Source organism: Miscanthus floridulus, chromosome 16 (genome assembly GCF_019320115.1).
Source record: "Miscanthus floridulus cultivar M001 chromosome 16, ASM1932011v1, whole genome shotgun sequence".
Lineage (NCBI taxonomy): Eukaryota > Viridiplantae > Streptophyta > Magnoliopsida > Poales > Poaceae > Miscanthus > Miscanthus floridulus.
The window spans coordinates 78,940,665-78,957,029 of NC_089595.1; the positions used below are offsets into that span (position 1 = coordinate 78,940,665).

A 16,365-nucleotide genomic window follows, 5' to 3' on the forward strand; every position below is an offset into this window, starting at 1 on the left:
GATGATATCCTGAAGATGCTACAAGATCTTCTAGGATATACTTGATCCCATGATCTATGTAATCTGTTATTATTTTTCGGTTATCCTCTAGATCTAACCAACTTATAACCCTACCCCCCAGCTATATAAGGCGGTTAGGGGACCCCCTCAAAACACACGAATATCATACGATAGCTAATACAAACCAACAGACCACAAGAGTAGGGTATTACATCATGCTGACAGCCCGAACCTGTCTAACTCTTGTGTCTCTGTTGCCTTCTTGTTCTTGATCACACACACCTCTGCCAACAAATCTACCTTCGTGGGGTACCCCTCGGAGGACTGCCGAGCATCTTTCATCGACAGTTGGCGCGCCAGGTAGGGGTTGTGCATGTTGTGTCCATGTCAAACAAGATGGTACACTTTCCGATCTCTTTGTCCTCTCCAAAGCCCGGCCAGATCTTTATGGTCGGATCGATCTCTTGGATCATCAATGCTGATGGAGATGGAGAAGTCATCAAGCTGGTGTAGATCGATTCTGCGTCGACCATGTATGCAACGATAGATCCAATCTCAGAATCACCCCTGAGGTCGTCTCCACTGACAACTCACCGCCTACTGTCCTGATACTCAAGGAAGTAGGTCAACAATGATGATCTAATCACACCCATTGATCAGGTTGGCCAGAAGCTCGCCGACCGCCTCTCCCTCGCGAAATCAGCTCCGACCACTCCGGTTCAGCGCCAACCACCTAGAGACAGCAACAGCGCCTTCTAGGATCATGACAAAGTGGTCGCCACCATCTTTGGGGGCCTCACTGCCACCAAAAATAAAATAGATTGACAACCCGTTGCCCGCCGGGTGCTCGCCATCAATACAGAAGACACTGTCGCCAACTGCAGTTATCCCCACTGGTCCGAGGCCTCCATTACCTTCAGTAGGGCAGACTAGTGGGTGAACATCCCTTATACGAGGCGCTTCCCCCTCGTCCTCAACGCCACCATCAAGAAAGTGCTCTTCAGAAAAGTATTTGTCGATGGTGGAAGTGCCTTGAACCTCCTCTTCGCCGGAGCCCTAAAGGAACTGGACCTCAGGGCAGAAGACCTCGCTCCCTCCGACTCCTCCTTCTAGGGTGTGGTACCTGGCTAGGCATCCCAACCACTTGGGGAGATTACCCTCCCGGTACAATTCGGCACAGCTAGAAACTTCTGTGTTGAGGACAACACTACCACGTCACCAACTACAACACTGCTTACCACGCCATACTTGGTCGGCCAGCTCTGGCGAAGTTCATGGCAATACCGCACTATGCCTATCTGGTGTTGAAGATGCCTTCACTTGTGGGAGTCCTGGCTCTGCGGGCCAACCTCTCCGTCGCCTACGCCTATGAGACAGAGAGTCCCTCCCTCGCCAAAGCCACCGACCTCTCCATCCAGATGACCAACGTAGTCACCGACACTAAGGTGATGCCCACTAATGATCTGGAGATTCCAGCGCTAGAACCTCCTCATGCTTCCACCAAGTATAAGGAAACAAAGGAGGTCATCCTCGGCCTCGGTGACCACACCAAGACCGCCAAGATTGGGGCTCATCTCAACCCCAAACAGGAAAGTGCACTCATCTCTTTCCTATGCGCCAATGCTGATGTCTTTGCGTGGAAACCCGCAGACATGCCGGGGGTACCATGGGAAAAAGTCGAGCACTCCTTGAATGTCTTGCCGACCACCAAGCCGATCAAGCAGAAGCTCCAACGATTTGCGCCAGACAAGAAGGAGGCTATTAGGGTAGAAATAAAATGGCTCCTAGCAGCCAGATTTATTAAAGAAGTATATCATCCTGAGTGGTTGGCAAACCCAGTTCTTGTTCAAAAAAAGAATAAAGAATGGAGAATGTGCGTTGATTACACTGATCTCAACAAGCATTGCCCTAAAGACCCCTTCGGTTTACCTCGGATAGATGAGGTTGTAGACTCCACCATCGGCTGTGAGCTCCTCTCCTTCCTCGACTATTACTCCGGCTATTACCAAATATCCCTCAAAGAGGACGACTAGATCAAAACATTGTTCATCACGCCTTTCGATGCATATTGCTATACCACCATGTCCTTCGGACTAAAAAATGCCAGGGTGACCTACCAGAGAGCCATCCAGATATGCCTTGACCAACAGATAGACCGCAACATCAAAGCTTACATCAACGACATGGTCATAAAATCAAAAAACTTCGACAATCTCATCGCCGACCTCGAAAAAACATTCGCCAACCTAAAAAAATACCGGTGGAAGTTGAACCCTTCAAAATGCATCTTTGGAGTTCCATCCAGCATACTCCTAGGCTACATCGTCAGCGCTCGCGGCATTGAACCCAACCCCAAAAAGGTATCTGCCATCACCAATATGAAATGGTCGACCTACGTAAAGGATATACAAAAGCTCATAGGGTGCATGGCTGCTCTCAGCCGCTTTATATCACGCCTCGGCGAAATGGGACTATCGTTCTTCAAACTACTCAAGGCCTCCAAACATTTCTCCTGGTCAGAGGAAGCCGATACAACTTTTGAGTAGCTCAAATCTTTTCTAACAAAGCCTCCGATCATGACGGGGCCTCAACCCAATGAAATCTTGTTAATTTACATCACCGCTACCTCTCGTGTCGTTAGCACCGCTATCATCATCGAGCGCGAGGAGGTCGGACACGCCTATAAGGTGCAATGCCTGGTCTACTTCATCAGCAAGGTTCTCAATGAGTCCAAAACTCGGTACCCGTAGGTTCAGAAGCTGTTATATGCCATTCTAGTCACGTCGTGCAAACTCTGCCATTACTTCGAGTATTACAAGATCGCCGTGGTCACCGAGTTCCCTCTGAGGGACATACTCTGTAACAAAGAGGCAAATGGCCGCATCATTAAGTGGGCAGTAGAGCTTAGAACTTATTCCATAGAATTCAGAAGCAGGCCGACCATTAAGTCACAGGCGCTGGCTGACTTCATCGCTGAATGGACCGAGATCCAAGAGCCCATTCCCACCGCCTGCCCCGAGCACTGGATAATGTATTTTGATGGTGCCCTCAACATCAACGGTGCTGGTGTCTCATTCATTACTCCGACTAAGGACAAGCTCTGTTACGTTCTCCGAATACATTTTCCAGCTTCTAACAACACTACAGAATATGAAGCATGTCTCCATAGACTTCGTATAGCTATTGAGCTCGGCGTCAAACGCCTCATCGTGTATGGAGACTCTATGTTGGTTATCAACCAAGTCAACAAAGATTGGTCTTGTTCTAGTGAGAAGATGGATGCATACTGCACCGAGATAAGGAAACTAGAAGGGAAATTCTATGGTATTGAGTATCACCACATGATACGAGATCAAAATCATCTCACCGACCACCTATCTAAGATAGGCTCCTCTCACGCCATGATTCCACCTGGGTTTTTTGTTCAAGACCTCTATATGTTGTCCATCAAGGAAGAAAAGGAAGTTCAAGAAGTTCCCCCCGTCGAGCAGCTGGTACTTGCAGTACCCTCGTCGGTCGTAGATTGGAGGGAACAGTTCATAAAGTACCTCACCAGTGCCGACGTACCCGCCAACAAGACTGAAACTAAATGACTCATTCACCGTAGCAAACTTTATGTACTGGTAGATGGGAAATTGATGAGGAAAAGCACCAAGGAAGGAATACTGTAGAAATGCATCACCCAAGATGAAGGAGTGAAACTACTTCTCGAAATTCACTCAAGTTCTTGTGCTAATCACGCGGCCTCAAGAAACCTGGTCAGAAAAGCCTTCTGAGCTGGATTTTACTGGCACATGGCCATCTCTGATGCAGAAGACCTTGTTCGACATTATGAGGGATGTCAGTTTTTCGCTAAGCAAATACATGTGCCAGCACAGGAATTGCAAACCATACAAGCTATGTGGCCTTTTGCATGCTAGGGACTCGATATAATCAGGCCTTTCAAGCCCACGCCAGGCGGTTTTTGGTACATATACATCACCATCGACAAATTCTCCAAGTGGATCGAATACAAGACGCTCGCTTTGGCTACTACAAGAAGGCAGTCGAACTTTTCAAAGATATCATCCACAGATTCGGTCTCCCAAACACTATCATCACCGACCTCAGAACTACATTCATCGGTCACCATTTTTGGGATTTCTGCGAAGATCGATGCATCTCTGTCAAATACGTCTCCGTTGCCCATCCTAGAGCCAGTGGCCAAGTCGAACGGGCGAATGGCATGATCCTCGATGCCCTCAAAAAGAGACTATACCTAAAAGAGGAAAAGCATCTAGGCAGATGGCTCAAAGAGCTCCCAGCTATGGTCTGGGGACTGCGCACTCAAGCTAGTCGCAACACCAGTGTATCTCCATATTTTTTGGTCTATGGCTCAGAAGCCATACTTCCTGCGGACATTGCCTTTCGAGCACCTAGGGTGGAAGATTACAATGAAGAGCAAGCCACAACTGCTCGGACGGAGGACGTTGATAGAGCCGATGAAGAACGCCTGATCGCTTGCATTCGCAAGGCCAAATATCTAGAAGGCTTGTGAAGATATTATAATCGCACCATCAAAGGTCGTTCATTTGCGATCGGCGACCTCGTTCTCTGTCAAAAGCAGAAAATAGAAGGGATGCACAAGCTCTCCTCCCCCTAGGAAGGACCTTATGTGGTCAAAGAGGTTACCCGACTAGGTTTTACCGGCTATGTGACATGGAAGGGGTCGATATCCCCAATTCATGGCACATCGAGCACCTTATACGTTTCTATCCTTGAAACGCTCTAGATATGTATTCTTCACTCCGTAATGAATAAAGTCTTTGCCGCCATATTGTGCCTCTGTCATTTCTCCACTCCATCTGCATTCACGATTACTAACTCCATATTGCATCTCCATGAACACCAACAGTTATATGAGATCTTCGCAAACGATTCACCCCACTTCTCCATACCAAAATATCTCTAAGATATTTCACCAACCACCAAGCAGCAAATGTTCCGCTCTATGTTCCTTAGAGAAAACCCTGTCCCTGACTTCTCCCTACACGTGTTATGGGCTCCAGCACTCTGCGTTATGGGTGGTCGGCAGTGGTTCTTTGGTCACGTCTGTCTCTCCTACATGTGCATGGGCTCTAGTGCTCGACGTTATGGAATACGGGCTAGCCAAGGCCAAGAACCCAGTAACGAACTAACTGCTCGGACGCTACTTATACGATGTATAAGGGCGTTAGGGTTAACAACATGTACTTCTCCTTTTTTACGCCATGGTTTAGCGGTCTCCAAATATTCTCCATGCGAGCACACCAATCACCTTAAGCTCCAGCTCACCAACAGCCATGTTCTGGTTTGAGTTTCTTCAGAGAAGGCCTTGACACCGACTTCTCCCTACACATGCACGAAGCTCTGCTCTCTGCATTATGGGTGGTCAGCAGCGGCTCCCTGGTCACGCCCGTACTCCCTACACGTGCATGGGCTTAGCTCTCGACGTTATGGTTTATGAGCTAGCCAGGGCTAAGTGCTCGACAATGAACTAACTGCTCGGTCGCAACTTATATCATATATAAATGCGCTAAGAGCAATTAAATCAATACTCGATTGCCTAATGATATCCGATGCACTTATAATTAACCATCACTCATGCACCACATCACCATGACAAATCATAAGTTTTTTATATCGCACATGGGCACTTTTACTAGTCGATCTTTTGTTTTTATAGCTACGGTCTATTTGGCCTCGCCGCCCTCCTCGCCAAATAGATCGACATCGCCGACTAGATTCTTCGTTGCGTCCTCCACCTCATTTTGCAGTAGCTTCCCCTTCGCCACACCCGTCCCTTTGGCAAACCCGGCCCCTATTGCTTGAAGATTAATTGAAGGGTAATGAGATCGGACCACCACTAGAGCATGTGTCACTATGGAGACAGCGGCATCCTGGTTAAGTCCTTGAAGTTTTCCCACACCGCCTTACACCTCTCTATGACGGTGTTTGGACAAGGTGACCCGTCGTTAGGCTGAGGAGCTACCTCCAAGTCGATGCAGTCGAGCACTGGTTTGACCCCGGCCACCACAGTGTCGAAGTCTTCCCTCCAAGTATTGGCCTCCAGCTTTAGGGCATCGACTAGCTCGTTGGTTTCTTGACGATGTCCTGCAGACACCAAGGGGATTTGTCAAATGAGGGAATCATATCAGCAATTCTGACCACGCAGCATTCACCTTCTAGGTCCTTGGCTAGCTTCTCCACTTGTCCAAGCACCTCCTCCTTCTCCTCTTGGAGTCAACAAACGACTTGACGCACCCGGCCGAGCTCCGCATCTTGCTCTACAAATGTAACAGTCGATAGCAACATCAAGATTGTTCGGCAACACAGAACAAATTCACCGATCCGCAATACCTTTTTTCTGCTTGGAGATGCGCTCCAGCTGCTCGGAGGCGATCTTGAACTGCTCCGATAGGGTCACCTTTTGGTACTCCAGGTCCTTACCATTTGATTCAGCAAGGTCCCTTTCCCACTGGGCTCTTTTGATGTTCTCCTCCATCAACTTCACCGCCTCCCTCAGTTTCTTGTTCTCCTCGGTGAGGGGCTCCATCCTTTTGATTAACTGTCGCCGCTGTTTAGCAGTCCGCGCTATGCCCTGCAGAGCAACAAAGTTGCCAAAGACAATAGTCTCCAACATCAAGATGAATACCACTGACACAATACTAACCTCAATCTGCTTCATAGCCATGGTAAGAGTGGACCTTAGCCTCTTCACCTCTCTGGTGGTGTCCTCCTCTTCGACGACCACAACCTCTTCACCTCGCTTGCAGAAGATGCGAATGACCTAAGGACACGACTCTTCACACTCAATCTCCTCAACCTCGTCCTCCACCTCCGTAGCCAGTGGTGCCCCCTAGGTGATCGGCGAACGTACAGAGCGACCTACTGCGCCCTACGGCGTATCAGGATGCACTGCTTTTCCCCTCGACACCATCGACATCTACGTCTCCAACCTTGGTATAGCTCTAGCAGCTCCTGCCTCTGCCTCCAAAGACTCGGCAGCTCTTGTTGCTATTCCAGGCGCTTCCATTGAGGCCCCTGCTATCGCCGTCCACCGCTCTCCATCTCTAGTTCTGTCAGCAGCGGTGGTCGGATTCTCCACAAACTGACGAACGCCTGGGGACTTGGGGGCGAAGTCCGTTTGCACCGGCTCTGAGCCAGGGCTAGCCATTGGCCGCTCGCTAGTCTGACCTAAAGGATCCAGATCCTCCGCACGCCCCGTTCTGCACCAAAATAGCTCATCATCGCCGCTATAAAGATCGGAAAGTCACTGACCACGAAGCAAAGAGACTTACACGTTAGCTTCCCAATGAACAGTTTGGAAATGGCGCTGCCTCCCTGAGCACTCAGGCTCCGCTGGCCTAGTGGCCCCCGCCATTGGCATCTTCTTGCCTGGCTGCTCCTTGAAGACTTGACGCCGGGCGTCTTCTCCCCTCGTCGATCGTAACTCTGCACGCATGTCGCGTGACGAAGCCTTGGTGCTCAGAGGGGGAACTACTAGCGCCTCATCGTCATCCGACCACTCGGATATCACCACCCTCCTCCTCTTCTAGGCTAGCTCGCCTTTCGCCACCCTTTTTCCCCGAGCTTTCTTCGATATCGGGCGAGGACTCTCCTTTAGACCGGCAACCTCACCTCTAGATTCGGATAAGACACTAACGACACCTACCTCCAGCTGAGTAGTCAGCCCGGCACCTACTAGCTCCGACCTTCTGCTCCTCGGCACACCCGAGAAGTACGCTGCCCGATCCTAAAAATTGATCTTTCAACAAACCAATTATCCGCGGCATGAGACAAAAGACTCCTGGAGTAATAGTTGAGATCTTCACCGGAGGAGGAGGGTTAATGCAGTTGAAGGGCCTCGACTACCCTGGCACGGTGTACAACACGCTTGGTGCAAATAGCTCAGCGGCTCGCCAAAGCATGGCCTCCTTTGATAGTTTCTCCATCCTCTCCTGGATGCCTTCGGTGTCCCCTTTGAAGTCAAACCCCCCATGAGCCCTCTCCTTGCAAGACTGGACGTGGCGCAGTATGAAGTTCACTGCCACTACCACTCCGCTTGTCTTCATGCCCCTCATTAGATTGAGGAGCTCATTCACCTTTCCCTTATTGGCAGCGGTTGGTCTTTCCGACCAGCTCCTCTGATTCTCTGGAACATGATCGACATTGCATCCGATGACGGAATCAGTCTGTTTCATATAGAACCACCTGGCATTCCACCCCTTCAGCAAGGTATTTAGCGGCATAGGAATGTATTCACTCGCCATCCCATCGCGGAGCTGTAAATACACACCACCGACCACTTTGGAACCGCACCCCCCTTTTTCTTGAGCCAGAAAAAGTACCGGAAGAGACTAAAATGGGGAAGAATTCCAAGATACACCTCATAGAAATGGATGAACACAGAAATGTGCAAGATAGTGTTTGGGTGAAGATTGCACAAGCTCACTCTCCACAACTCCAACAGATTTTGCAAGAAAGGATGCACCAGAAAACCTAATCCGCGCCAGATGTAATCTTCAAATACAACCAATTTGTCGGTGTGTGGCATCGGATAGGGCTCACCGTCGGCCGGACACCATCCGGCAGTAGCACAATCAGGAAGAACACCGGCCTCCACCAACTCATTGAGTTCTGTCTCCCCCATGAGTGACGGCACCCACTCCTTCTCTCGACTGCTCTCGCCGGCCATCTTCTTCGCCGAGGCACTCCTCTTCAGCACCATCGCTCAGATCTGGATTGGATTTGGTTCTTTTACGCACGCCTCTCAGTCCTAGCGGTGGAGTGCATATGAATGCAAGTAGGGGAGCGTGAGAGCGAGATGGAAGATGAAGTGACGAAGTGACAAAGGTGGGAGCATGGTGTGCGGCAATAGATTTATAAAGAAACCCCCTCGACTCTTCGCATTCAAGGGTTTTTGGGAAACCGCTCCATGACTCGCGGCTCTCACTACACCACAACACTAATATAGCATCACATGTGTGTCGTTATAAATATACTAATACTGTTGAACCGTCGGTCGGTATAGCTAGCCCACGGATCAAGTGTCGGTAAATATACATGTTGCGATAAACCATCGGTCGGTATAGATATTTACCTATACAGTCAAACAGTTCGTCGGTCTAGATCAGTATAGAGGACACACCTTCGGTCGGTATAGGGCCGTGCCTTTGGCGCACGGTGTGGAAATAAAAGAAGACAGGTTCACGGGAGACTGAAAATGAAATAGGGCCCATTCGTGGCAAAACTATTGGGCCCAAATATGATCTCTCCAAACCCTAACTCTTGGTCACTTCAGTCTTCAAGTGCATCTTCAGATTTCATTTGCCGCCACTTCCACTACAAGTCTCGCACTCACCAAATCCTTGCCCGCCCACCCAAATCCACTGCTGACGCCGTCGCCCAACTTCGCTGCCGCATCTCAACTTAGCCGCCCACCAAATCCCTGCATGCCCACCCAATTCCATAGCCGCCGCCATCGCCCAACTCCTCCGCCACCCAACTCTGCCACCGCCACCGCCGCGTGATTCGCGTCGCGTGCCAACCCTACACGGCCGCCCAAATCCGCGCCCTTGCCAGGTCCAACCAAATCCTCCCTTCCCTTCCTCCAAAATGCCCTTACATATGGCCACACAAATCCCCCCGTCGTTGTATGCTAGTTTGCCAAATCTGCACCTGGATTACACTATTCTATTTAGGAGCGATAGTTCTAGAAGAGACAATTGGTAGGCATGTGGTGTGGACTACTCTTCTTTGTCATTTCCCTAGAAGAACATGTCTACATTTTTGTAAGTCTGCTACTCTCGTGTATGTCTGCTACTCTTTTCCCTAACTCTGCATTTTTGTTTTTTTATTAATCAAAAAGCAGTGATAGCGTGTATATAGCTAGAATCCAGCAGCATATTACAAAGATATCAAATCTAAAGTGACAAATGGACATGCTTTCTATTCATGTCTCACACAAAACTCTTTGAAGTCGAGACTGTGCCATAAAACTTCCCTATTTGCGCATGTACACTGGTGCCATTCGAGGTTCTGCAGATCAGACAGGGCATCATCTAATATTCAATAGGTTCTATAGAAACCCCTTTATCGCTCCCTGTCAGCTGCAGTTCCCCATAGAAACGTACGTATGTGTCTTCCTGCTATTACATTCAATGCTTGCCATATAGTGTTATCCTCTACATCTATAGAAATGTATATAAATAATGTGTGTGTTTACATTTAAGCTTGGCGTATAGTATTATCCCCAGTGTTTCCCATGATTTAGTTGTATAACATTGTTTATTGATAACCAATATGTTTGCATTGTACATTTCTACATACCTCCATTGAAAATCTGTTTTTATCATGGCACACACGCGCTGACAGACCAGATGTGCTAAATGATGATATGATTTTGCGGGCAGTAGCCTGATCTCAATTTTTCCTGTTACTCTAGCTTGTCATCCTATATATAAGTTCCTGTGCAAAGTAATAGAAAATAGAAATGCAGACTATTATCTTTTTAGCATAATCAATTTACTGCACTACTTTGTTTTGCAATTCATGTCTCAACATACTTATACATGTACTGATCTGATGTCATGTGTATTAACACTACAGCTGCCATGGTGCATTGGACGTGTAGCTAAAAGAATCTGCACAGGTCCGTCTACCCCAGTCTAGAGCTGAAGTGGGCAACTTGCAATCTTTTGGAGATTATTTGAATAGCCACAATGTTGGCAGTTGCTCTTCTTGTGCGTACTGGTATGATCCTCTTTCTGTAGGCCATCTTTTTTAATATTGTTGTGGACATGAACATGACAATCGTGTTTAAATTAAAATTGTTCTGCGGATTCATGGATATGAGCATGATTGTCAAAGTATGTAGCTTCTTTGTTGCTTATGGTCTTTTTTTATTTTATAGTTCATTTCTAAAGCTGCTTGATCTTTCACAAAGGGGAATGGATAAATCATGGATCGATAATGATGCTAGGTACAAAGACTTATTTCACAAAGACTGAAAGTTCTATTTGTAGTTAACATGGTAATTAACTTAAAAACTGTATGTAGGCACACCAAGATATATCAACAAGGGGTGAACAATTTCATAGCTTTTGCATTTGAGAATTCAGCGGTAGGAAGCAAGATACTATGCCCTTGCAGAAAGTGTGTTAACTCATTTTGGAGGGAGGGAAGTGAAGTACATGAGCATTTGATATGTGATGGGTTTCTAAAAGGGTATAGAACATGGACCTTACATGGAGAAGTTAGCTCTTCTCTGAATCATAAAAACTATGATGGTGTTGAACTTATGGAGGAGACTAACGAAGATAATAACATCTCTGATTTGCTTAGGGACTTAGCTGCTGGTTTAGATGATAAAGGGGATTTTGATGACAACAATTCAGACCTAGAACCCTATGAGGAGCTAGTTGCCATTTAGAAGTTAGTAGCAGAGAATAGCAAAGAGTTATACCCTAATTGCAAGAAATATACACAACTGCGTTTCCTAATTAGATTACTCCACACCAAACTCCTCGGAGGGTGGAGTGATAAGAGTTTTAACCTGCTACTAGATCTACTTAATGATTCACTACCTGAGGGTTCGACACTGCCTAGAAACTTTCATGGAGCTAAGAAATTGGTGAAATCTATAGGAATCGGATACACTAGTATTCATGCTTGTGATAACGACTGCATTCTATTTTGGAAAGATAACAAGGGGTTGGATTCGTGTCCAAAATGAAAGGCTTCTTGGTGGAAATCAGTAAGGAAGAGCCTAGATGGAAAACATGTATATAAGGTTCCTAAAAAGGTTTTCCGCTACTTTCCAATAAAGAAATGTCTAAAACAGATATTTCTATCCTCTAAAATAGTAAGTCTAGTGAGATGGCATGATGAAGACCGTAAAAAGGATGGTCTGCTTAGGCATCCTATAGATTCACCACTATGGCAAGACTTTGATAAGAAACATCCAGATTTTGCTGCAGATAGTCAAAATATCCATCTAGCATTTGCCACCGATGGTTTTAATCCGTTTAGAACCATGAATGTTAGCTATAGCGTTTGGCCTGGTATTTGTGTTCCCTACAACTTTCCACCTTCAATGTGCATGAAGAAATCAAATTTCATCCTTTCTTTGTTGATTCCTGGTAAAAATGCTCCTGGTAGTGATATGGATGTCTATTATCAGCCACTAGTTCAAGATCTATTAGATCTGTTTACCAAGGGAGTTAGAACATATGATGCTTCGAAGGGTGAGTTCTTTCAGTTGAAGGCAGCGGTATTATGGACTATTACTGACTTCCTAGGTTTAGGCTATTTGTCCAGGTCTGTGACATCCAGTGAAGCCGAATGTCCTGATTGCCACAGCTATACATGTTCACTTAGACTTGGTAATGGTACCAAGACTTGTTATATGGGTCATCGCAGATTCCTGCCTGAAGACCACCCATTTAGGTTTGATGCTAATAAATTTGGTGGTAAAACTGAGTTTAGGGCAGCACCTACTCCACTTTCTGGGGAGGAGGTTTTGGAGTGCACTAAAGACCTTAATACAGTTTTTGGGAAGGATCCTTTTGGAAAGAAACTAGCAACCAAGAGACGCAAGGAAGGAGAGCCTTTGGTCATATTCAAAAAGAGATCTATTTGGTTTGAACTGCCATATTGGAAAGATTTGATGTTGCGACATAATTTTGACTTCATGCACAAATGGAAAAACATGAGTGAAAGCTTAGTTAATACATTCATGGGCATAGATGGGAAGTCCAAGGATAATTTGAATTCCCGTTTGGACCTTCAAGTTCTTGGTATTAGAAGTGATCTCCACCCTGTTGAAGTGGAAGACCAACTTTATTTACCACCAGCACCATACTCAATGAGTCCTGATGAGAAGAAATTATTTTGTAAAGTACTAAAAGGGGTGAAGTTTCCTCATGGTTATGCATCTGATATACGTCATAATGTACATGGTAATGAGAGGAAGATATTTGGGCTTAAGAGTCATGAGAGCCACATTATTTTACAACACTTGCTTCCACTTTGTGTGAGAAAAATATTGCCGGAAATTGTGAGTGATGCAGTGATCCGTATATGTAATTTTTTCAAGAAACTTTCCTCCCCTGTCATTCGAATAGGTGATATAGAAAGTTTAGAGGTTGAAATAGCTAAAACCTTGAGCCTTCTTGAAACTATATTCCTTCCATCCTTTTTTGATATCATGGTACACTTGATGGTTCATCTTCCTGCTCAAGCAAAGATAGCTGGACCAGTTCATTTTCGCAGCATGTGGCCTGTGGAGAGGTAATTTAATTAGGCATACTACTAAACTAAATTAGGTACCTATTAGTTTTATGACATTATCAATGTGTCTATTATTGATGTGTATAGGTATCTGATGAGATTAAAGGGTTCTGTTTGTACAAAAAGTCACCCTGAGGGATCAATTATGGAGTGGTCTAATTTTACAGAATGCCTTACACTTTGTTCTCGCTACTTACATGATGGGACTAGCCATCAATTTAGAAATGAAGATTGTAGTACAACTCCTTTCTTTCGTAGCATTGGTCGAGGATTGGTCGGAAAGTGCATAGTGAGTATAGATCACAAGACATGGCTGCAAGCCCATAGATATGTTTTGTTCAACTATGACAATATATAGCCTTACTTGGAGTAAGTTATCTAGACCCATTGTCACACTTTACATCACATGATGGGTTTTCTCTGCATACTAAAGTGATAAAATGATGGACCTTGCAGAAAGCATGCTCACTATCTATCATCAATTGGTATTCAAAATGGACGGGACATCAGTCGCATGCATCATGAATCCTTTCATAAAAAGTAAGTCTTGTCAAACAATGTGTCTACTGTTTTCCTATGAGTATTGCTAATTTATTTGTCCATTCATAGGACAAAACATGTCAAGACCAAAAAGAAATAATAAGGATGTCCCTGTCAATCCGTATGAGCAACTTCGAGATGACCAGATTGAAATCAATAACCAGAAGCTTGAAGCTCTAAATCTACCTCGTATGAATAGTTCAGGGCAGAATGTTCAACCTAGTAAAAGAACAAAGGTTTTGTATAGACTTTTATTTACTACGACAATTATTGCATATTTCTTAACAAATATTTTTACTATTATGTGCCTTTTCTGTAGAGGACACAACAATCAAGTGACGCGACAACTGTAGGTCACAATCTGCGTAGGTCACAAAGAAATCGTGCTAAAAATGCAAATGAGCAAATTGAAGAAGATCCTGAGTACCAGCCATCTAGAGATGTTTTATGCGACGATGAAGGTCTTGTAGAGTGTGACTTGCTGCATCACAAATATCTTGTTATATTACATGTTTTATACTAATGCTTCTTATTTAAAATTGTTTACTACAGATCTTCATAATAGTCCACCAAAGAAGAGGAAAAGAAGCATCACTAGGATGGACAACATATTTGCAAGAACACCAAACATGCCTAAGATCAAGATAATACTCAATGAATTTGGTCAACCTATTGGAGAGAATTATAGACAATTTTCTAGTGCCATTGGCGTTCTAGTGAGACAGACATTATCAGTTGGGTGTTCGGACTAGAGGCTTGTTGACGTTGAAAAGAAAGACCAAGTGTGGGATACTTTAAAGGTATTTTTCCTCTTCAATTCTTTGGACCTTGATTGCTGAAATCTACCACACATCATGTACTATTTTCTGTACTGATTTGCTACGAAGTGTGGGTTGTTCCATTCTTATGCTGAGTATTGGATTATTACCCTAAGGACTGATTTACTATTGATTGAAAATTAGGAATTCTATGACGTTGATGAGGCTACCAAAAACTGGTTTCTGGTCACTGCTGCAAGGAAATGGAAGGATTTTAAGGAAACCTTAAAGAAGGATTTTTTTTATGAAAAGGTAACAATTGAGGTATTGCAGCGAAAACATGGTGATAGAGTTAAACCTACTAACTGGCGGTTCCTCATTGAGCACTGGACCTCTCCTGAATTTGGAGTAAGGAGTAAAAATTTTTATATATTCATATTTGGACTACAATATATTTGCTGAATTTAACAATTTCTATCCTAGGCTCGAATGGAAATATCCAAAGCTAATCGTGCAAAGTTGAGGATACATCATACATCAGGAAGCAAGAGCTTTGCTTGTTCTAGGCATGAAATGGTATAGAAAATATCTCTAGCATTCAATTTTAGTGCATTATTTTGTTGTAGTTTTAGTATTGAATTAAAATAATTTAGGGTGTAGAGCTGGGGCGCGTGCCTCGAAGAGATGAAATCTATATCAGAACACATACAAGAAAAAATGGAGTTCCATCCCAACAAGCAGAGCCAATAATTGTAAGTTCTTTTCCGTAACTTTTCCATAATAGAATTTTAGTATCTAATATCTCTCTCAACTGTATAAACATCCATATTCCATTTTGCTAGAACAAACTTAAATCAGTTGTTGAAGCCCACCCAGAGTTGATAGAAAGATCAATTCAGCAAGGTGATGTCTTTGCTGCTGCTTGTGGAGAAAAGGAGCCAAGAGGACGTGTTCGTGCTTTGAGTCTAGGACCAACTCCCCAAGATATTGGTACCCCTGGTTTGAAGTGTTACAAGCCAACAAGGCTACAAATGGAAGTTCTAGCTCGTAAAAAGGTTGAAAGTGACAAAGCTTCTCTAGAACGACGCATACAAGAATTGGAAGAGGAACTGCACAAGGCAAGGATAGTGCAAGAAAGAAGAAATATGGAAATCGCCTCACACAACGGTTCTAATTCATGAAACCATGTGGTAAAGAACTTCAAGACTTTGAATTACCTAAGTCATGATTGAATAATCTATCTTTCCTATGCCGAATAATATGGTGACATGTGAATAATACATATTACCCCTCTTGTATTGTTTATGTAGAGCCCAAGGTCTGAAGAACATGTTGATGAGGCACATCATGCTCAACCATTTGAAGATGATGATGTTTTTGTAGATATTAATGAAAACTGCGACCACTATGACGAAGATGATGTTTTTGCAGATATTACCCCATCCGAGCAGCATGCTAATTTCCTATCTATGTAGCGTGCTGCTGCCCTATCTACGTGTGTTGCTGCCCTGTCTGCGCAACGTGCTCCTGCCCTATCTGAGCAGCATGCTAACTTCCTAACTGTGCAGCGTGCTGCTGCCCTATCTACGTAGTGTGCTCATGCCCTCTCTATGCAGCCTGCTACGGCCTCGTTTGTGCAGGAAGCTACTGCTGCCCCGTCAGTGCAGGAAGCTGTTGCCCCGTCTATGCAGCCTCTCCCTCTCCATCTGTGCAGCCTACTCCTACCCCATCTATGCAGCGTGCTCCTGCCTCCTCT

General features: G+C 45.1%; 1 protein-coding gene and 2 pseudogenes across 1 annotated transcript; all 3 read left to right on the top strand.

Annotated features, from left to right (window-relative positions):
* The first annotated feature begins 2,081 nt into the window (after positions 1–2,081).
* Positions 2,082–3,593, top strand: LOC136510889 (uncharacterized). Its single transcript, XM_066505193.1, has 2 exons — positions 2,082–2,360; positions 2,751–3,593. Exons 1-2 carry the CDS (start codon positions 2,082–2,084, stop codon positions 3,591–3,593), a joined length of 1,122 nt encoding a protein of 373 aa, XP_066361290.1.
* Positions 3,594–7,812: 4,219 nt separating this feature from the next.
* Positions 7,813–14,603, top strand: LOC136510890 (uncharacterized; annotated as a pseudogene).
* Positions 14,604–15,098: 495 nt separating this feature from the next.
* LOC136510891 (uncharacterized) lies at positions 15,099–16,084 on the top strand (annotated as a pseudogene).
* Positions 16,085–16,365: the final 281 nt, after the last annotated feature.